The following is a 20,316-nucleotide window of genomic DNA, read 5'->3' as shown; positions in this document are numbered from 1 at the left end:
ACTGTTTAAGCCTAATATATAGATTTAATTCAAAGGTGTGTGTCAGTGTCATTAAATTTAGTCTAAAATTCTAAAACAGAAATTGTGAGATCTCCTACAGGTTTTATAAAAGAGACTATAAATACATGTAAATTGTTTTGTGTATGTGCGTGTTTGTTGTGCGAGACACCGGGTGTGACATCGTACAGAAACGCCCCCAACCCCTGATTCCTTCTCAAATACGTATCAAAACTCCCTTAATTTCTAATCTCTATATAAATATCCGGAGTTCAGTCACCTATAACCCCTGTTTGAGGGCCGTGGAGGAATTCTGAATACGTGGACGTTATTTTTCACACACAATACACTTTCGTAGTCGGCCATGGTAAACACCTGACTTCCGCTGGCAGAGTGCGTTCGAGACCGTCATTCTTGGCACGAATACGAATGCATGCCGATGTCAAACGCCGAGTACGCATCACGAGAACGGGTTCGAGGTGCAAGAACTTACACCACCAGAACACAAGACAACCAGAAAACGTTCGTGCACACATGTTCTCATCACTCGTGAGTCGCAACTTTAAGAACGGAGCACAAACACAATATGGATACGGCGGTCTCGAACGCACTCCCAAGATATAGCCGAAACAAAATTATAAAGAAAAAACCAAAACAAAAAACAACAACAAACAAACATAAAAGATCCGGAAAAGAGTCAACTTTGCCATCAATCTTATTGAAATCAGACCTCTTAGATCCACGCCGTATACTCTGCGTAAGATTGTGTAGCAATTGTGAGCGTATCCTAGGATCTGATTTCAATTAGATTGCTTTGCCATTTTTGATCATCTTTTATAATCTCAGAATACATTTTTCGATACTACAATCATTTTCATAATTATTGATTTGTTGTCTGAACATCCATATTCGATAAATTTCCTTGATTTATCCTGGATCCACCCCGCAGAAACATAGATCACGTGACCTATCTCTCACCTTATTTTACTGAAAAGAATTGAAGTCAGACAACATAGTTATCAAAGTTTTCGTTTCGTATTATATAATTAGGTCCTAACAAATTGTTTTGACGATTGCATGTATACAGTAAAGATAATATGGATTTATGGATTTGATATGAACATATTTTAATACAACAGTTACATGAATATACACTGTATATGTATAATGAATTTGCAAAGAGATTGGAAACAAGTTTTTACAGCTTACAAGTTCCTCTCCTGATGGTAGTAACTAATATTAGTGTCATATAATTATCTGAAATAATCTAGGCAAGTGGTACGGAAACATGAATATTTCAAATATTTTAATTTAGCTATCTCCATTTTTTTTAACCCCCCCCCTCCCAATGTAATTTTCCTTAACCCTCTCTCTACCGTATCGGTCAATATGACCGATAGCGCGTAAAAACAGAGCTACGCAAAAGGAGTGTCTATAAATCTTTGAAACCTCGGACGTAATATATATGTTTTATATATCATATTTTTGGAAATTTTCTATATTTTTTAACTATGTAAAAATCAATTGAGTAAATAAAGACATTAAATTTAAAAAAGCATTTAAAATGAAAGATGACTTCGTCTATATATGACGCAACACTTTGTCGCACGGCCATCCCACCCCCCCCCCCCACCCCACCCCCCCCCCCCTCGCTATGATTTTTTTTAATTTTCCCTATGAATGCAATATTTTTTATATTTTTGAAAAGCATATATTCCATGCTTTCAGTACATATAAACATTATTTTTAATGCCTGGTAAAGTTATAAGAAAATAGCAATTTTTTGCACATATACGTTTTTTTACGATTTTATTTCTCAATGTTTAAACAGATCGGCGTTTTATCTATATTTATCACAGGCACTTGTTTCTGTAAATGACTTATTACCTCTGTATACTAATAACAACACAAGGTACCTAGCTTCAAATGACACAGAATGGCACCCCCTGAGAATCTCGGCCTTTTGAGCTTCCAGGGAATATGCTATGTAAATGTATTTACTACCGTTGTATTGTACAATCATTCAACTTAAAAACCATGTATGACATGACTGCATTCATTGCCTCTTATCGCCGAAAACTGCAACAAAAAATGGATTTTCCGTTTTATACCACGAAGTGCTATGTATTGATACCGCACAGAATGAAAATTGTATATTCGTTGTGTTGAAAAATAAAGTCTCATTGTTTTATTATCCCAATAAATTGATACGATGTTTATTACCAAAAAATCTTGAACATATTGCTTTGTTAACAAAATAAAAAAAATTGAATTGAAGACGCTTCAAGAACAGCTTCACCGTGACTGTCACAGCGAACGCTTGTATTTTACATCTTTAAAACGACCTGATGTCAGAAGAAGATGCCCTGGATCTCCTGTTGCAGGATGACCCAAACGATCATGCATTCAGTATAAGTACGTACATGCAAGTTGATGTAGCCACATAGGCCGACTAAAAAGAAAAAAAAAATGCGGTTTTGTCATGTTATGAAAAATTCACGATTAATTAACCGCGATTTGATGCCATAATTTGTCGTTTCATGAAAGAAAATATTTATATTTTATGATATCTAATCCAAGTGAATAACACCCTGTCCGGGTCCGGCAGTTTGATTAACACCCCCACCCCCTTTCCCAGAATTATCTCCTTACCTGACGCGCGAGTGTAAGAAGGGGGTGGATTTAGTGTATAATGGGATGGGGTGGTTTTAATCAGACTGGGCATTCACGACCGCTGGTGAGACGGCTATTTTCCAAGTTTATAAAAGAAACTATCTTTCTATGAAAAGAAAACACAATCTGTTTGGAAAACACACTTTGCATTACTGTAATGATAGAATTTATTATCATAATTTGAATTATTTTCTTTATCCTGTAACAGAAATAAAAACAAAATGTGTGTTTGGGCCAAAATGGGGGTGGGTTAACATCGATCAAAGTCTGATTATGACAGGCTAATGAAAAATCATATTGATTTCTCTTTTATCCAAATGCATGTATTTTATATACACTTAGTAGCTTATGACCATAAATTGCATGTGATCTATACATGCTGGTACTTGTATGCTATGAGCTGATGGACACTTGTCCCCTTCTTGCCGGCCTCCTCCGTGGCCGAGTGGTTGGAGCATCGCGCTCAAAATCACACGGCCTATCACCTCTGTCGGCGCGGGTTCGAATCCCGTTCGCGCCGGTAAGTGAGAAAGTTTTCCCAGTTTACTTTCGAAAGGTCGGTGGTCTCTCCCCAGGTATCTGGGTTTTCCCACCAATAAAAAAAAACAACTGGGTGCCACCAGATAACTGAAAAATTGTTGAGTTTGGCAGAAAACATCAATCAATCAATCAATCCCTTCTTGCCTAGATTTTCTCTAATTTCAACTAAATCCACACCCCATCAGAGTACCATGCAAGGGGATTTAGACACTGGGTATCATGAAGAACCAATTCAATTCTACGTTTATATCTGGGGTCATTCACTTTCCCTCAGAGTTTCAGTATTTTCGCTGGACCTTGTAGGTTTTAACCTGAATTTCCTCAGTATTTGCCCTCATGTATATGCTAGGCATAATGCAGACACCTACATGATACTTTTTTTCCCCATTACTCACTCTGCTACTCTCGCAATGTATAATAAAATATTCGATTCATTTCTAACACATGTATGCAATTCCTTACCTTATCTTTAAATAAATTTGAGTAAATAAATTTAAGTGCGAAACTGTTCCATGCTACCGTGAAACTTATATTTTGCTTTTTAAACATAAACCAACAATTCTTAATTGTAATTTCTTTTCTTCTTTAAAAAGGGTATTGACATCCCAAAATTTACTGGGAAGTTCCCAGGTATCATCCGCTAGCGACAGTCTACTGGCAAATCCAGACATGCATTGGAACAATCTCTCACCAGAGGGCGTATTACGCTGCGCTACAACACCTCTGTCAACGTCTAAATGACAAGATTCTTGACAAAACTTACCTATACCTATAGCATCATGGATAATAATTTTATAAGTTAAGTTTTATGCTTTAAATCTTAAAGTAGGTTCACAAAAACAACGAATTCCATGATTATACTAGTATTATTGAATGGATGAATATTTATATAAACCTAATTCGCTTAGGTGTCTCATATTTACCATCTTCTGATTTTAAAAAATTCAGAGAAGTGTTTGATTTGCTCAGATATTATCATTACAGTTCGATATGCTAAGTTAGTTTTTGTACATTTTGATATAACTTTTTAGACGTTGACAGAGGTATTAATAGCAATCGGAACTCCTCGAATGTCGAGTGCGCGAGACATTCGAGGAGTTCCGATTGGTATTAATAGTGGAGCGTAGCGGGAACGATAACTCTGGGTAGAGATTGGCATTGGAAGGCAATCTCTACCCAGAGTTATCGTTCCCGCTACGCTCCACTAATACCTCTGTCAACGTCTAAAAAGTTATATCAAAATGTACAAAAACCAACTTAGCATATCGAACTGTAATGATAATATCTGAGCAAATCAAACACTTCTCTGAATTTTTTAAAATCAGAAGATGGTAAATATGAGACACCTAAGCGAATTAGGTTTATATAAATATTCATTCATTCAATAATACTAGTATAATCATGGAATTCGTTGTTTTTGTGAACCTACTTTAAGATTTAAAGCATAAAACTTAACTTATAAAATTATTATCCATGATGCTATAGGTATAGGTAAGTTTTGCCAAGAATCTTGTCATTTAGACGTTGACAGAGGTGTTGTAGCGCAGCGTAATACGCCCTCTGGTGAGAGATTGATTGGAAGGATGCTGATGTGGACGACACAGGGACACCTGATCCAAGAACTGTGGCATTGATGACAACCTGGCTTTCAGTTGGTATAGTGATGTACTAATTATCGCTGACTTTCGATTATTGGTCGCTATAACTGAAACGATGTGAACAATCGATTGTCATTTCGAAAATCGCCGACATCGATATCTTTTTAATAATACGAATATTCCTGCCGAGAATTAACTATTTAAAATCAAAATGGCTGGCGAAACTGAATCATCCGATAAGATTGAATTTGAATATTGTTTAATGTCCCGCTCGAGAATATTTCACTCATATAGAGACGTCACCATTGCCGGTGAAGGGCTGCAAAATTTAGGCCTATGCTCGGCACTTACAGTCTTTGAGCAGGGAGGGATCTTTATACCATTGCTTTCGATAAGTAGGGGCAGGTATCGAGGATGTTTCGGGTCACTGGATCTTTAATACGGCGTGTAGACATAAGCAGACGATAGGGAGAAGTCGTTGGATATTTTTCTAACATAGATCTCGCCAGAAACCGGTAGGCAGAGAGTAGAAATTGTTAAAAACAAGCCGTGAATCGAGGCCCCCCCAGAAATCCAAGATGGTGAGTGTCATCCCTTTACTTTTTTTAATGTACACGATACACCTTTTTTAAAACCTCGAAAAAAGCGGATTTTGGTGGTGGATTTTATTTATATAATCTATTATTCGGACACAAATCATGCTAAACTTCAATTTATCATTTGGGAACAAATAATACAAAACTTCAATATCTAACAACCTGGAGCCCCTGTGCTTTATACCACACCTCCTGTGACACGGGGCCTCGGATTTTGCCTCTTACAACAAGCAAGACTCTATTCTAACCCGGGTCCCACAAGAATAACAGCAAAAGTCAAGAAATCTATCCCTATCCCGGGAAAACCAAATCGAAAGTATCGGATTATTAACTTCAAATTTCTAATGATTTTAGACTGTTAGATGTCTCCATTAGTGAAAAATTCTCTCTCTCTCTAGAGAGAGAGAGAGAGAGAGATGTTAAACAAGATAAGATCAATTAATCTAATGATTTTATTCTAATTAACTTAATATTTAGGGTAAAAAAGTAAATTCATATATTTATGCCATAAATTTGAAATGAATAAAATTCGATTATTTTTCGATTAATCAATCAAAAAGGTGGATCCGATTAATCCGATCATCGATTAATTTTTTATTCCCGATTGGACATCCCTAAGTTGGTATGACTCTTTGAGGTTGAATATAGGGTTAAATCAGTATAAATTTGATTAACATTCAAATAAATCCAGATAATACATTCACAAATGGAATCATGGCATTATGGTACACTGATATGTGTGTACCATTTTACTGGGTTTTTTTGGGGGGTGGGGGGTGGGTGCTGCATAACTAGGGATCGTATACATACAAAAAGAGACAAAACAATTTCTAATTAGTTTCTAATTATAAGGTATGACACGTTTTAAGGTATGGTGGCCAATACTGATTTTATTTGCAATTTTCTTTCAGATATGGGACCCTATTACTCGGAGAACTGCAGATTTTATGAAACTGTCTCTGATAGAAGATTTGGTTTTCTCCATCTGTGTTGCCACCAACCATTATGCTGAGATGGTCATATCTAGGGGGAAGGGTTACCATATACTTCCCAAGGAAGTTTGCAGCCTCTCACTGAAGAGGAACTGTACACGTTTTACTAGTTTTAAAAACCGATATTGTGGCAGTGATTTCCAGTTTAAAAAGAATAATAAAATGCATAGTAAAAAGATTACCTTTACCAAAATTAATCTGGCTGTGAATGTAACTCATTTATTAAATGTGTACTACAATTACCTCTGATAAAATTTCATAAGTAATTAAATGCATACTTTTCAGAGGGCCTTGATTATCGAAAACATTTACAGAGCCAATTGAGTATTCAAAAGCTTTGACAATACATTAGTGTTTAGGACTAAGTATTAAGACATACTTTCCCCCCAGATTTTTGTGCATTATCTTATACATGCCTGCTGTGAAGTTCCAGTCGATAGACATATAATGGTCAACGCATGCCCCTGTCGGAACAACTCATTATCAAGAATTATGTCTAGAAATAGGTTTCAAGAGGTTGAATATAAGAACATTTTTGTTAAATATGATGCAAGTACATTTAAATCTAGTGATTGAAAGTAAGTACTTGAACATTTGTATATGTTGAACTCGGGGAGGAAAAATGGTTAGTACTTTTTGATAACATTTGATAAGGTGTTGTTGCTTAGCAACCAAATATAATTGAATAAAAAAATAAATTATTTTAGATTAACAATAATTGAAAGATCTTTGTTTTAATGTTGCAATACTTATTCTATCTAATGGAACATAATGGCAAAACGTCATATTATTAGAAAATGATGGACAAGAATATAAAGGACCAAGTTTCCATTTGATGACCTTTGACCTTAATTCTCTTCATCATATTTTTTGTTAAAAACCTTTTAAAATGATTAAGATCTATTTAAAGATTATATTTTTAAAATAATGTGACATTTACTAATCATCATGGATTGTAATTACGTTTAAATTGTGTCGAATGGATGCAGAAAGGCAAATTATGGTCAAAATTGTACTATGAGTGTTGTTACTTAGCAACCAAAAATATTTGTTTGTCAATAAAATTTATCAGTTTGATTGTGTTCTTTTTGTAGTATTTTAAAAGGCACATTAGCTCATACATTTAGAATTTCCTATTTTTGACTCTAATCTAGTGAGAGGGGTCGTAATATATATATTTCAGAGAAAAAAAGATTGCAAAAATGTGCACTTATATGACCTTTGACCCCGTAGACCTCTTTGAGGTCATGGGATACATTGACAAATTTTATAAGAAATTGTTCTCTGTCCAATTCCTAACAAAATTATATGTCATATGCCTACCCCAAGTCGTGATCCATGCAGATTTATATTGATTTAAAAATACTGTCATTTAGTCTTTAAAAACCTCTAAAATATGCCGGTAGAGAAAGGGTTAAGATACATTATTTTTTTTTTTTTAAAAAGTTACAAAAACCGGTTATAATGATATAACAGTACTCATAACAATTTCATGAAACTGTTTCTTTACAAAATGGCTGGGTAATATAAACAAAACATTGCGCATAATGGACCCTGATAAAGAATCAATGAAAACAGATTTCATTGCCCTTGGATTCAATAATTGATTATTCAATGAAAGATAGATGTTACAAGTATATTTTAACAGTGTTTTACACAAAGTCTTAAAAATTACTTTGAAATTTATTACAGACTGTTTTGAATATCGAAGTCAATTACTTAAGACTACATAAAAATTATGTCAAGATTATTTAATGATGTTCAATGGGCCTTTGCCAAATATTGTAATTGTGTTTGTGCCAATAAATATTTGTATTTGTATAACTTAGACTTTTGAAATATTTTATGCTTAACCAGATTTTTTGCAATAACTATCAGAAAAAACACCAACACAAATAATTGATTTTGCAAAATCTTTCGAGGTCACATGAGGGTAGCTATTAAACTTTATATCTTCCAGATTCGTTAAGGAATTTATGAACTGTCGAAAAAATAAAGCCATTAAAACGAGACAATTAAACTGTCATTATAAATGTGTGTCTACAATGATAGCTTCGTCAAGTCTGAAGAGTTTGTCAAAAAGATTGTTCCAAGCATTTATATATTTTTTTTTTTTACATACAAGGAAGATATCAATGATAAGCACCTTCATTCATACCACAAGTAACATTGAGAGAATCCATGAATGGTGTCTGTTAATTTCACGATTTATCTTATTTGAAAATTTTAGGGGGGGGGGGGGGGGGCAGCTGCGCTCCCCTTAAATCCGCCACTGATTTACACGTATTTCATTGGTTTATCTGTTTTCCTCTTTTCACATTGGAGTTGATTTTTAACAATCCTAGAGTACTAGATGTAATTGTACCAATTTTTGACCCTAGAGGACAAATTTCACTAACACCAGTAATTGGTCTTACTCTTCATTTTTATGGAAGTTTATAACTATAGAAATAGATAACAAAAGTTTGTTCAAATATATCATTAAGGACAATAGGATTCTGACATATTTCAGAGGATTTGAATCTATAGGCTAGATTATGCAAAAGAAATCAAACCAATTTGATTTTACTGGGGAAATGTTGATTTTAGGCGGTTCATATTAATACCCTAGATTGACTACAGCTAACCAGCACGGGTTGGGAGGAGGAATGCCACCACTGTCCGTATTGTGAGACTCCTAATAGATAAATTAAGGGAAACAATGTAATTTAAGATGCAGTCTCCTTCCGCTGGCACTTGTATAAAGAGTTGTCCGCGGTGGATGTGTTTTCTTGTCCTGCATACCAATTTCGTTACCTATTTTTCTGAAATTAATGGAATGCCCCAAATCATATCTTAACAATTGTGGGCTGGTGTTCTCTGTGCTGTATAATCCATTATTGATCACCAGTCAGTACCTTATGAAGAATTTCAAAGTAAGGCAAAGAAGACGTTATTCTAAGACCATGCTGCTTGAAAATACATTAACCGATACTATTTTCTAAATCTTTGGCTTGATGAAGTGGAGTCCTGGGCACATGATGTCAATTATTGACTCTTACATAAATAATTACTCTTAGGCAACCCTTGTTCAAATACATGGTCAATATTGACAAAGTTCCACTCAAGGACAAAGATCATGCTTCACGTTTTAATGGTGACTATTTAGGACAATCAAAAGTTTGGTATATAAAGCCAAACGAGGGTAGTCCATTATCAGTCTTGTTAGAGAAACTGGATATCAATATAAATGCCTAAATACGTGTACACCTATTTTGACGCCCGTGCTCGGGGGGAACCCGCAAGGATGCTTTTTGCAGCGGCAGGGATTCCCTTTGAAGACCGTCGCCTTACACAAGAAGAATGGCCGGCTCTTAAACCAAGTAAGTATATACATGTATCATAAAACTGGGTTAATATACACACATTTCATTGGTTTATTGATTTTCGTCTTTTCACAATGGAGTTGATTTTTAACATTCCTAGAGGACTAAATGTAATGATACCAATTTTTGACCCTAACGGAAAAATTCCACTAACACCAGTAATTGGTCTTCATTTTAATGGAAGTGTACAGCTATAGAACTTGATAACAAAAGTTTGTTACAACTATGTCATTAAATAGATTAGATAATTGAAACTGATTACAATTTTAGCAAATAATTCTGAATTCATTTGTACATCCGTCACAAACGTGTGATTATCTGGCCATTTTCTTTCAACAGGCCAAAAATATCTTGTTTTAAAAAAATCTTTTTGGTTTCAGGAAGAGGGAAAACATGCATATGAATGATAGTTGAATTGAGATATGTTGATGAGTGTACATATTAGTGTTGCAACTACGTGAGAATAGTTTACGGAGATTGCAAAAAAATCATCACGTAATGACATTATAACCAAAATAAAAAGCCAGCATTGAAAAGGGAAAAAAGTTCGCTTTGTGTTCTGGCCATTTCGATACGAGTATCTTATCATTGAGTTTTACATTACCTGTAGAATACAATTTCCAATGTATCTGTTGATATATCAAAAACTGAATTTCAGAGACTCCTGGTGGATCATTACCACTTCTTGAAGTTGACGGACAACCCGTTACTCAAAGCCTGGTCATCTTTCGTCATCTAGCAAGAATATTTGGTGAGGCACAGAATAAGATGTTTTGAATACAAGATTTTGAGTTGATATGACACTCGAGTTAATGGTTAAAGGACGAGGTATGAAAGACGATGCCACACGTATATCTGTTATTGATTGGCCATAGTCTACAGAGAGTATTTTCAGGTCCTTGAAAACTTGAAAGTTAGTCGGAGATGTGGAGGATTTCATCACTTTAATGGTGACCAGCATTGAATGCTACAAATTATGACCTTTCTAAATATAACTACATCATTTATTTTCACATTATAGCAATCTGACTAAAGTACAGACCTATATTATTATATATATAATAATAATAATATAGGTCTGTACTTTAGTCAGATTGACATTATAGTCATTGGACATTAACTGTCCGTGAAGAGTAATGGGTGGAATTTTGACCTAGAATTGTAACTTTTTAATCAGTTCAAAAATATATTCTTGACACTTTTCCTTTGTCTGAAATGCTCCATCTACTTATCGACTACTCGTGTTCCTTTTGTAGGTCTAGATGGCGAAAATATATTAGACAAAGCTAGAGTGGAAGAAATTGTTGAATATCTCACGGAAGTTAAAAATGCCGGATTTAAAATGTTCTTTGCCCCTAAAGACGAGGTAATAAAATCTGAAGACAAAGAATGAATCAATCAAATAGTAAATGACATATACTTACTTGCATTAGACATGATAATTTTATGGAGAGGAAAAGCTCTTTTTTTTCAATAACCGAAAATGTATTCAACAGAAAAAAATAGGTTTTAACTGAATTACTTTTTCAAATCATAACTTGTGAACTATCATATAGGAATCCCAGAAGAAGGCTAAGGAGGATTTTCGCGGTACCTTTGAGAAATCATGCACTAGGATAGAAAGCATCATATCGTCTAACAAATCAACGGAAGGTTGGGCTGTTGGCAAAAAGGTAAAGATAGATTTATTTTCAGTTGACATCAAAACGCTCCCGTAAATCAAGACTACAAAATTATGAAATACTAAACTTTTTAGCTCTAGATTTTGAACTATCAAACTGGGATGAGGTCGATCATATTTCATTTAATTACATTAGTACAAGAAAATTGAATTGGTTAGGTCGAGTGCTTCCCGTTCTTGAGAAGCTGGTTTTATCGACACATGCAGTTGCTTGGATGTATTCTAAAATACACGTACATGTACATACACATAATTATTCCTATTCAAAAGTCTCCATGTGTTTGCCTAAGGTTATTAGATTGTATTCTCATCTTAATTTACACATATAGATTATTGAATCTACATTGAATACTGATCTGACTTTTAATTTTTTTTTAGTTGATTCATGAAAATACTCGTAAGCATGTACTTACTGTAACTCAATGTGTTTCAGATGTCGTTTGCAGACATTATGCTGTTTGAGGCTTTTGAAACTGGTCTTTCGAAAGATGGAACTATTTTAGACAAATTTCCCAAAATCAAGGCATGTCGAGCCAAAGTTCAGACCAACAAGAAGATGCGAGACTATCTCAGTAAAAGAAAACCGTCTTCCATCTAATGTTTCATGACTTAGTGAGAATACATGTATGTGATTAAAAATGTAGCATTAATCATTTTGTGAAAGAAATTACATGAGGTGTGTACTCTGAATGGGCGACTTGTTTAAAAAAGCAACATTTAAAAGTGAATGATATATATGTAGTACGTACACGTTTTAACAATTGATTTAAAAAAACCCATTTACATGTATTATTCAATGTTTTATCAGTAATAAACTAATACTGTTTCAATGTGTTTTATTTTTCGATAAAATCAATTACACCAAATATCCATTGTTTATATATGCCTATAATACAAACCCTTAAATGATGCATATTTATTACAAGCCGCGCATCATAATAGAAATTATATTTTCATCATTTGCGGCCTGATATCTTTGACGCCTTGCGTCAAGTTGATTTCGAACTGTAGCATTGTTTTGCTGTTTTTCGCCACACCCAACAATTTCTCAGTAATCTGGTGGCGCCCAGTTTTTATTGGTGGAAGAGAGAGCCTCGATACAATGTACGTGGACAATGTACCGATCATAATAATGATTGGTGATATGACATTTTTAAAAACGGTTTCTATGCGAGATTTGTGTATTCCATTGAAATATATAAACTCTGAAGTTACATATTTGATTAAAAAAAATATGTCCGAAATACCCAAGGAATTGAACATTTAAAAATACCGGAAGTCCTGTCCACAAGGACCTACATATAATGTATGAGTCCAGCGCGTGGTACTGAGGCGTCCTGTAACTTGCCGTCTGATAAGCAAATTGCATGTATCACACTGAATTTGATCTGCCTCTTCCAATACTGATTAATAATATACCGGTAAGTTTAAATCCTCTCATAATTTCCATTTTCGGCGGGGTAATTCAGGGCCGTAAATTAACCTTCAATTTGGAGGAGGCAGGAAATTAGGCGGGGGTCTGGGGCCCGCCCAGGCCCCCAGACACTGAGCACATTTTGTGCACACTGAACACGTTTCGTGCAAAATCCTTGATTCTAGGGCCTTCTAAGATGTTACTTGACTAACTCATTCTAAAAGAAAGATTTGGAATGCTTTTTAAGGGAGGTATCATGTTCTTAGTTATTGGAAACATCATAACAGGGCCGTAAGTAGGGTTCTAAATCAGGGGAGGCAGGGGATTGGGGGCCGCCGATTGACTTTACGACTGAAAATGACACTTTTTAAATCCCAATTTATCATGTTTGTGTTTCATTTGTACTATGTAAAGAATCGTAATATGGTGTCAAAGACAAAGGTGCTTGTCTTCATTTTAAACATATATCCTATAATATAACATTTATATAATTTTATTTTCTTTTTTGCCAAAAAATCAGACGAGGCAGTTGCCTCGTCTGCCTCATCGGCAGTTACGGCCCTGCATAAATTCTAATGAACTTTAAATTTTAATTTTTTTTGGCTCAAAAGTTGGAGGAGGCAGCTGCCTCCTCCGCCTCCATGTAATTTACGGCCCTGTAATTGAATTCAAATTGACATCGTTGAAACTTTGATAATTCCCTGAAACGTTTTAGTTTCCCTCGTAAATAACTTTCCAAAAATAACTCGTCCTTCCAACATGCGCTGTATTTTTTAATAACTTGTGTTATTAAGGCCTACATGTAAATCGTAAATTGGCAATGAGAGAGAGAGAGAGAGAGAGGGAGAGAGAGAGAGAGAGAGATGTACTTAGTAATGTTAGTTATCGACCCTCCCCCCATTTTTACACACACAATTCGATTACTTCTATCATGAAAACCAAACTTGTCATCTACCATCGCCTATAATCGTGGGTGACTCTCTCCTGAGACTGAAGAATGTTAATCTTAATACTGTTGTTTCATTTCGTTATTTTCCGTTGAATAACAATTTTCGTTGTTTGCGCATAACTAAATCAAGTGATTAACAAAGTATACAATTGTTGATCATTAAGGAGGCACACATAAGGGTAGAGGAAATATCCACGATATGACACATCAACAAAACCGATCTCTCTCTCTCTCTCTCTCTCTCTCACAAAAAAACCACACTAATATTATGTCTTTCTCTCTGAAAAAAAAACCCCACCCGACTATAATAGAATACCGGTAATTGGTAATGTCAGGTGTGAAAAAAAATTGTGATGAATTAAAGGTAAATGAATTTCGAAATCACTCATACAGTGTACCAGTATATCGATTTTCATTGTCAATCACAGCTGGGCTACTATAAAAATTGTGATGTCAATTAAAGACCACAGTAGACGTTTAGAGAGGACTTGTCACATATCTATTGTCAAATCTAATTCCGACTTTCCAGTTACGGCTTTTAATCTATAAATATGACTTTAAATCTAGCATATTTATAGGTTATAGACTTTGTATGGGAAAATATGACGACCGAGTTTTTTAGCGCGTACACGAACCGAGCTTGCGAGGTCCGTTCGCGACAAAAAACGAGGTCGTCATATTTCCCATACAAAGTTTATAACCTTTTTATCATATACTTTCAATTTCATTTAGAAACTAACAATAATTTCATTTTTAACAATAGCTTTATCGGTTTAAATGAGTAAAAGATGAAAAACACGAAAAAATTTGAAAATGAACGGCGTAGAAATTTGATTGTGACGTAATGTTTGCGGGCCGGAATGTTTCCGGGCATATATCGTGTGATATATGCCCGCAAACTTTTAAAGAAAAAAGAAGAGATGAAACTGAAAGTATATAATAAATAAGATGTATTACATGTACTTAAGAACAATGCAAATAACATATATGTAACAAATAAATTTCGCTATGTATTCGTAGATTCTATAGCATTGATACTAGAGAAAAGAAATAACTGCGACAATTTATTAAAACACGCCATCTTACAATTTCCGCAGTTTCGAAATATTATAATCCCACCCTAAGAATAACCTTGCTCTAATATTTCACCTTTCGTTCACGTATACAATATTGACCGTTTCATTCATGCATGCAACAGACCCGTGACGACCAGCTGAACAAAAGTTTTTGATCCGTTTTCGTGTTAAATTTGAGAACATACAACAGCCCTGTGTATATAATGCAACGAGCGGGAGGTTTATGGTTAGTTGTGTGCAGGAGTTGAACATCAACACAATGCCTAAATACGTGTATACTTACTTTGACGCCCGTGCGCGGGGGGAACCCGGAAGAATGCTTTTTGCAGCAGCTGGGGTTCCCTTTCAAGACCGTCGCCTTACACAAGAAGAGTGGCCGGCTCTTAAACCAAGTAAGTATATCGTCCATAAAGATAGCTACATGTAATTTTACAATTCTTATGTTTGACTTAGTGTTTTTAAATGCAAGCACATATTTTCACCTTTTAAGTTTTCTTTTTTGTTAATTTTGTAAAATTTCAATGTTATTTGATTCCTTATACACATGAATTGTGCTTACAGATATAAATTTTGGGAGTTCTATCCAACAAATACTGAATTGTTTTTTACATTTAGTTTAGAACCTGTTTGTTTAAATTCCAGACACCCCCGGTGGATCATTACCACTTCTGGAGGTTGACGGACAACCCGTTACTCAAAGCCTGGTCATCTTTCGCCATCTAGCAAGAACTTTTGGTAAATCACGACCATTGCTTAATACTGTTATCAATTCTACGCTTGGCCTCCTAAATGTGGTATAAATCTTCTAGTCGGTTATTTGGGGTAAACATGTTCAAGAAAGTATGATAGCTTTCCTTTTGTCACTAAAATTTGAAGTAAATGAAAATTGCTCTATATTGTATATTTTATTAATAACACCAGTATTTAATTATTTCAAACACATTTCAGCCAAAAAAACCAGACACATTAACATATGTTTTGTTATTATTCTCTGTTAATATTGGCCACATTATGTAATTCGGAAGAATAGAGGTAGTCTCGAAACTTTGACAATCTGGTTGATCGTGTCGTTGGCCATTTTGGTGCTTTATATATATATATATATATATATATATATATAACCTTGTTCAACACCTGTCAACATTCTATTTCTTTTTCATTTGTAGCACTTGATGGTGACAATTTGCCAGATAAGGCTAAAGTGGAAGAGATTCTTGAATATCTCATCGAATTTAAAAATGCTGGATTTAAGATGATGTTTGCTCCCAAAGATGAGGTAATGAATATATTTACCAGGAGACAAAGATAATGAATTTAACGAGGAATGTCATGCACCACAATTTCTTATAACTTTTTTCGTGAAAAGAATTTTTTTTAATAAATATCTACATTTTGTATATATTGTACATATATTTAACCACTAGTGGAATATTGATGTAGGAATCTCAGAAGAAGGCTAAGGAAGAGTTAGGTTCCACCTTTGAGAAATCTTGCACCCGGGTAGAGAGCATCATATCGTCTAACAAATCAACGGAAGGTTGGGCTGTTGGCAAAAAGGTAAGGAAACCCATCAATCCAAAACATGACGTGCTATCTTGAGGAAATAGACATCACATGATGCAAGATGTAGGAATAATATTGGGCTTATTTCCATATTATGGGTCTTAGCTAAAGCAATAGAACTATCAAATAACGTATGTCATATTTCATCCAAAATCATTATGAGTAAGGCAGTTTTTTAAAAAAAACAATTAAGGTTTAGGAAATTTACACAATTCTTAAATTTACCAGGCATTTCATGAAATCTTTAGTAAACGAAAAATCCTGTATTACGTTCATATTCACAATATACAAATATAAATTTCAAACATGCCATTCTGGAAACCTTTTTAGTTTAGTTGATTACACAATATTATTCAAAAGTCGGAAAGGAAATCGCATGTTATGCATCTAGATGAAGAATTCTATATACAGGTATTACTATCCATTTGGGAAACAATCAGTAAATCTTGATTGTAAACTATTGTATTTACATTTCCAGTGATTTTGCCTTTGGTATCTTTACAAATTGTAATGAAGTCATTTCCCCATGAATGCACTGCAGTTGTGAACGCGTATATAGTACATCTATTCTAATGGCTGGGAATTCTGATAGAAATGAAAATAGAATATAAACATAAAAAAAAATAAATGAACTGCGCAACGCTTCGCGCATACTTTTCATGAAGCGTATATTGTCCATCTATTCTAACGGCTAGGTATTCTGACAGAAATGATTTTCAAATAGAATGTAAACTACACAACGCTTCGCGCATACTTTTCATGAAGCGGTATATACATGAGTAATGGACTGCTAACGCACTTTACGAAGTATGCCAAGTATACCGGCGTGAAGCATTGCAGTTCATACTTCATTTATTTTTTATAAAAATGAAATTTGTTTCTTAAATAACGATTTTGATATTGTCATATTTCAGATGACATTTGCAGACATTATACTGTTTGAGGCTTTCGAAAGCGCTGTTGCTCAAGATGCGGCAGTCTTGGACAAGTTTCCCAAAATCAAGGCTTGTCGAGCGAAAGTACAGACAAACCCAAAGATAAAGGAATACCTCAGCAAAAGAAAGGAAACCCCATTCTGATCTCTCATATTACTCACATTGATGCAATAGATGTATATATACTGATGGGGTTTAAAAGCAATAAATTGAGTGATACACTGTTTACAGTGAATTGTTTTAGTAGTTATTTTCAAAGGTGCGCTTATGTTTATTTCAAACACAAAGTAGATGTACTATACATATATATATACATATTGCACTGAGAGAGAGAGAGAGAGAGAGAGAGAGAGAGAGAGAGAGATTCAAACGATGATCTTGTAATAATCGCGCTCTTAGGATCGCCATTTGTCATATACATGTACATGTAACTGGGTACACTAGAGCACCTGACTAGAGATTAAGGGATCCGGGTTCGATCTAATCCTACGAACCTGGTACATTCATAATAAAAATGTTATGAATTCAAATAAATTACATACATCTAAAATTACTATTTCTCTTGACTTCCAGGAAAAAGAGCTTTCAAAATATACCTCGTGATTCTATTCATTTCTAATGTCACCAATTCTTATTGTTTTTGGATACGCTTTTGCAGATCAAAAGATCCACATTCCGATAGTTTGTTTTAGTTATCTTAATTTGAATAGTATCTTCTAATTGTTACATTGCAACGGGAGTATCATGGTTCAGCTGGCATCATTTATCAAGTTTCAGTACACGGGTCGAAAGAGGCGATATTGAAAATTATTTTGGTAACTCGAGATATGAAAATCTGAATTGAATTAAGTGTCAGGTTCAGTTAGGAGGCACCAACAGAGGGCATCAGTAGTAAGGCTATGAAGATTTCGATACTAATGTACTCGATAAGAAATTTTCCGACATTAATTTGCTGTATTCAAAAAGTTCTCTTTTGCTCGAAATTATGGAATCCCATTTTTGACAAGTGCTAAATCGTACCATCACTGCAAAGGTACGACGACATGATCGCCATCATGCAAATCATTTCATTGTACAATCGCCATTGTAGCTTCTTTTCATCGCGGCGATGGTATGATGAAATACAATGGCTGCAATAGGATTCCTTGCGAAAGAATTTTTTCAACCGTCTATGCAGACTTGGTTTACTATCGTCTCAATAACAGCATGACACTTTCCTTGACCGAGCGTACAAATGTTTAAGCGAGGCTTCTAATAGATTTCAATGAACCAGATTTCACTTTTGTTCTCAGTGACCGATCACATTGAAAAAATGGAATAGCGTGGTCATTCAAACTCACTTTGATTGAAACCATAAGGCCGATGAACAGGGAGTGAAATTTGCTCGCTCGATCAAGCGATGTAGCACGCTTTTAGTGGAACGACAGTAATCATTGTAGACACACCTTTTATTTTGGGATTTGCCCCTCTCCTGAGACACCCCGACATCCCCATAAGCACCAAGGCGAAACTCATCAACGCCATTTTCTTACCAACACTCGCATACTAGTGCCAGACATGGTCCCTAACAAAAACCCTCGAGAGGAAGCTGGTCACATGCGAAATGAAATGTCCAAGAAGAGCAGCGAACAAGAAAGGACAAGATCAGAGATGAAGTCTAAGAGACATGGTAGGAGCAACACCAGTCCTGCAACAACATCGAGCACCAGAGGATCAGGTGGTTCGGACACCTCCAAAGAGTCAAAACCTACCAGCTCTTCGGACATATATAACACCAGATACTCTGGCTGGAGAACCAGAGGAAGACCAATGCGACGCTGGAGCGACTCCGTGGCAGACGCCCAGAGAGCTCACAAGATGTCCCTCGTCCAGGCCACTCGCCTTGCTGCTGACGGACCACTGTATCTCCCCGCGACACCCACCGGTACAAACGGAAGGAAAAGGTAAAGTAAAATAAGCTATGAAAGTCACAGGATCTTGTTGATGGCAGGAACCCCTTCCACCTGTATTTTTAATGTTCAATTTATTGGGTATTCATCGTATATTTTTCACAATTTTGATTTCAATGAAATAAACAAATCCCATTAATCTTATGAATGGTAAATCATGAACAGGCTTGTTCAGCAATACCAGTCCGATTAATTTGCTTAGAACTTATTTCAAGTATGTTTTGATATGCCCCAATAAGCAAACAAATTGCATGTTACGCCGTTATTTATAAAAAAATATTTATTTAAAAACTCGATCCTCTTTTATTATGTCATTACTGCTAATTTCCACACCTGCAAGAAAGTCAAATGCTTAATTTCGAATAACCGGACTAGTCGACTTTTATTGTTGTAAAAAGAAAGCCTTGAAATTTGTGAACAATTTTGATGGAAAAAAGTCTTTATTGAATAATGAAACGTGATCAAATAAGGTTAAGAAGACCATTTATTCCTACATGTTGAGAAAAATTAGGAGGTTAACAAAAGACGTACATTGTACAATCAAGGAACATTGGGGAATCCGGGAGTAGGGACATCATCCGTGAGTGATGTCCGTTTAAGTGTTGAATCCGCATAGGGGTTATACTCACGGGTGAATTGCTTGGTCGAATTAACGGAACTGTGGATAACGAATGGCTCAATATTTCCGGTATTGAAGCAGTTCAACTGGAATGACAGGTGTTTATGTAATTGCAAGTGTGCATTTGTATTTTTCTGGGTGTGAAGTTTGGATACATACACTTTAGTGTATTACATTTAATATATCGGACAACACTATATATTTATCCTTTTATGATTAAAGCTTTACCATCCATGCAAAATCATTCCGTGATTCTTACTACTTAATTTTACTATTTCCGTACATCCGTATTTTGTAAATGGCGGTAAAATATTTACACCGTATTCATATTGCTTCGAGGGCTACGAATGTATCGGACTTTTCTCAACC

At 35.1% G+C, this 20,316-nt stretch overlaps 3 protein-coding genes across 3 annotated transcripts in view; 2 read left to right on the top strand and 1 right to left on the bottom strand.

Moving 5' to 3' along the window:
• LOC125652495 (little elongation complex subunit 2-like) overlaps window positions 1-725 on the bottom strand; it is a 48,996-nt gene extending 48,271 nt beyond the window's left edge. The window contains exon 1 of the mRNA XM_048881735.2: window positions 278-725. Within this exon, the coding sequence (XP_048737692.2) occupies window positions 278-363 (86 nt within the window). The 5' untranslated portion in view covers window positions 364-725. The remainder of the gene's footprint in view (window positions 1-277) is intronic.
• Window positions 726-9,549: 8,824 nt separating this feature from the next.
• LOC125652555 (glutathione S-transferase-like) lies at window positions 9,550-12,265 on the top strand. Its single transcript, XM_048881865.2, has 5 exons — window positions 9,550-9,758; window positions 10,420-10,512; window positions 11,018-11,127; window positions 11,318-11,434; window positions 11,876-12,265. Exons 1-5 carry the CDS (start codon window positions 9,626-9,628, stop codon window positions 12,038-12,040), a joined length of 618 nt encoding a protein of 205 aa, XP_048737822.1. The 5' UTR covers window positions 9,550-9,625; the 3' UTR covers window positions 12,041-12,265.
• Window positions 12,266-15,125: 2,860 nt separating this feature from the next.
• LOC125653812 (glutathione S-transferase-like) lies at window positions 15,126-17,587 on the top strand. Its single transcript, XM_048883435.2, has 5 exons — window positions 15,126-15,273; window positions 15,524-15,616; window positions 16,048-16,157; window positions 16,322-16,438; window positions 17,359-17,587. The coding sequence occupies exons 1-5, from the start codon at window positions 15,141-15,143 to the stop codon at window positions 17,521-17,523; spliced, it is 618 nt and encodes a 205-aa protein (XP_048739392.1). The 5' UTR covers window positions 15,126-15,140; the 3' UTR covers window positions 17,524-17,587.
• Window positions 17,588-20,316: the final 2,729 nt, after the last annotated feature.

Source organism: Ostrea edulis, chromosome 1, assembly GCF_947568905.1.
Source record: "Ostrea edulis chromosome 1, xbOstEdul1.1, whole genome shotgun sequence".
Lineage (NCBI taxonomy): Eukaryota > Metazoa > Mollusca > Bivalvia > Ostreida > Ostreidae > Ostrea > Ostrea edulis.
This window is presented reverse-complemented; position numbering and strand designations above follow the sequence as displayed.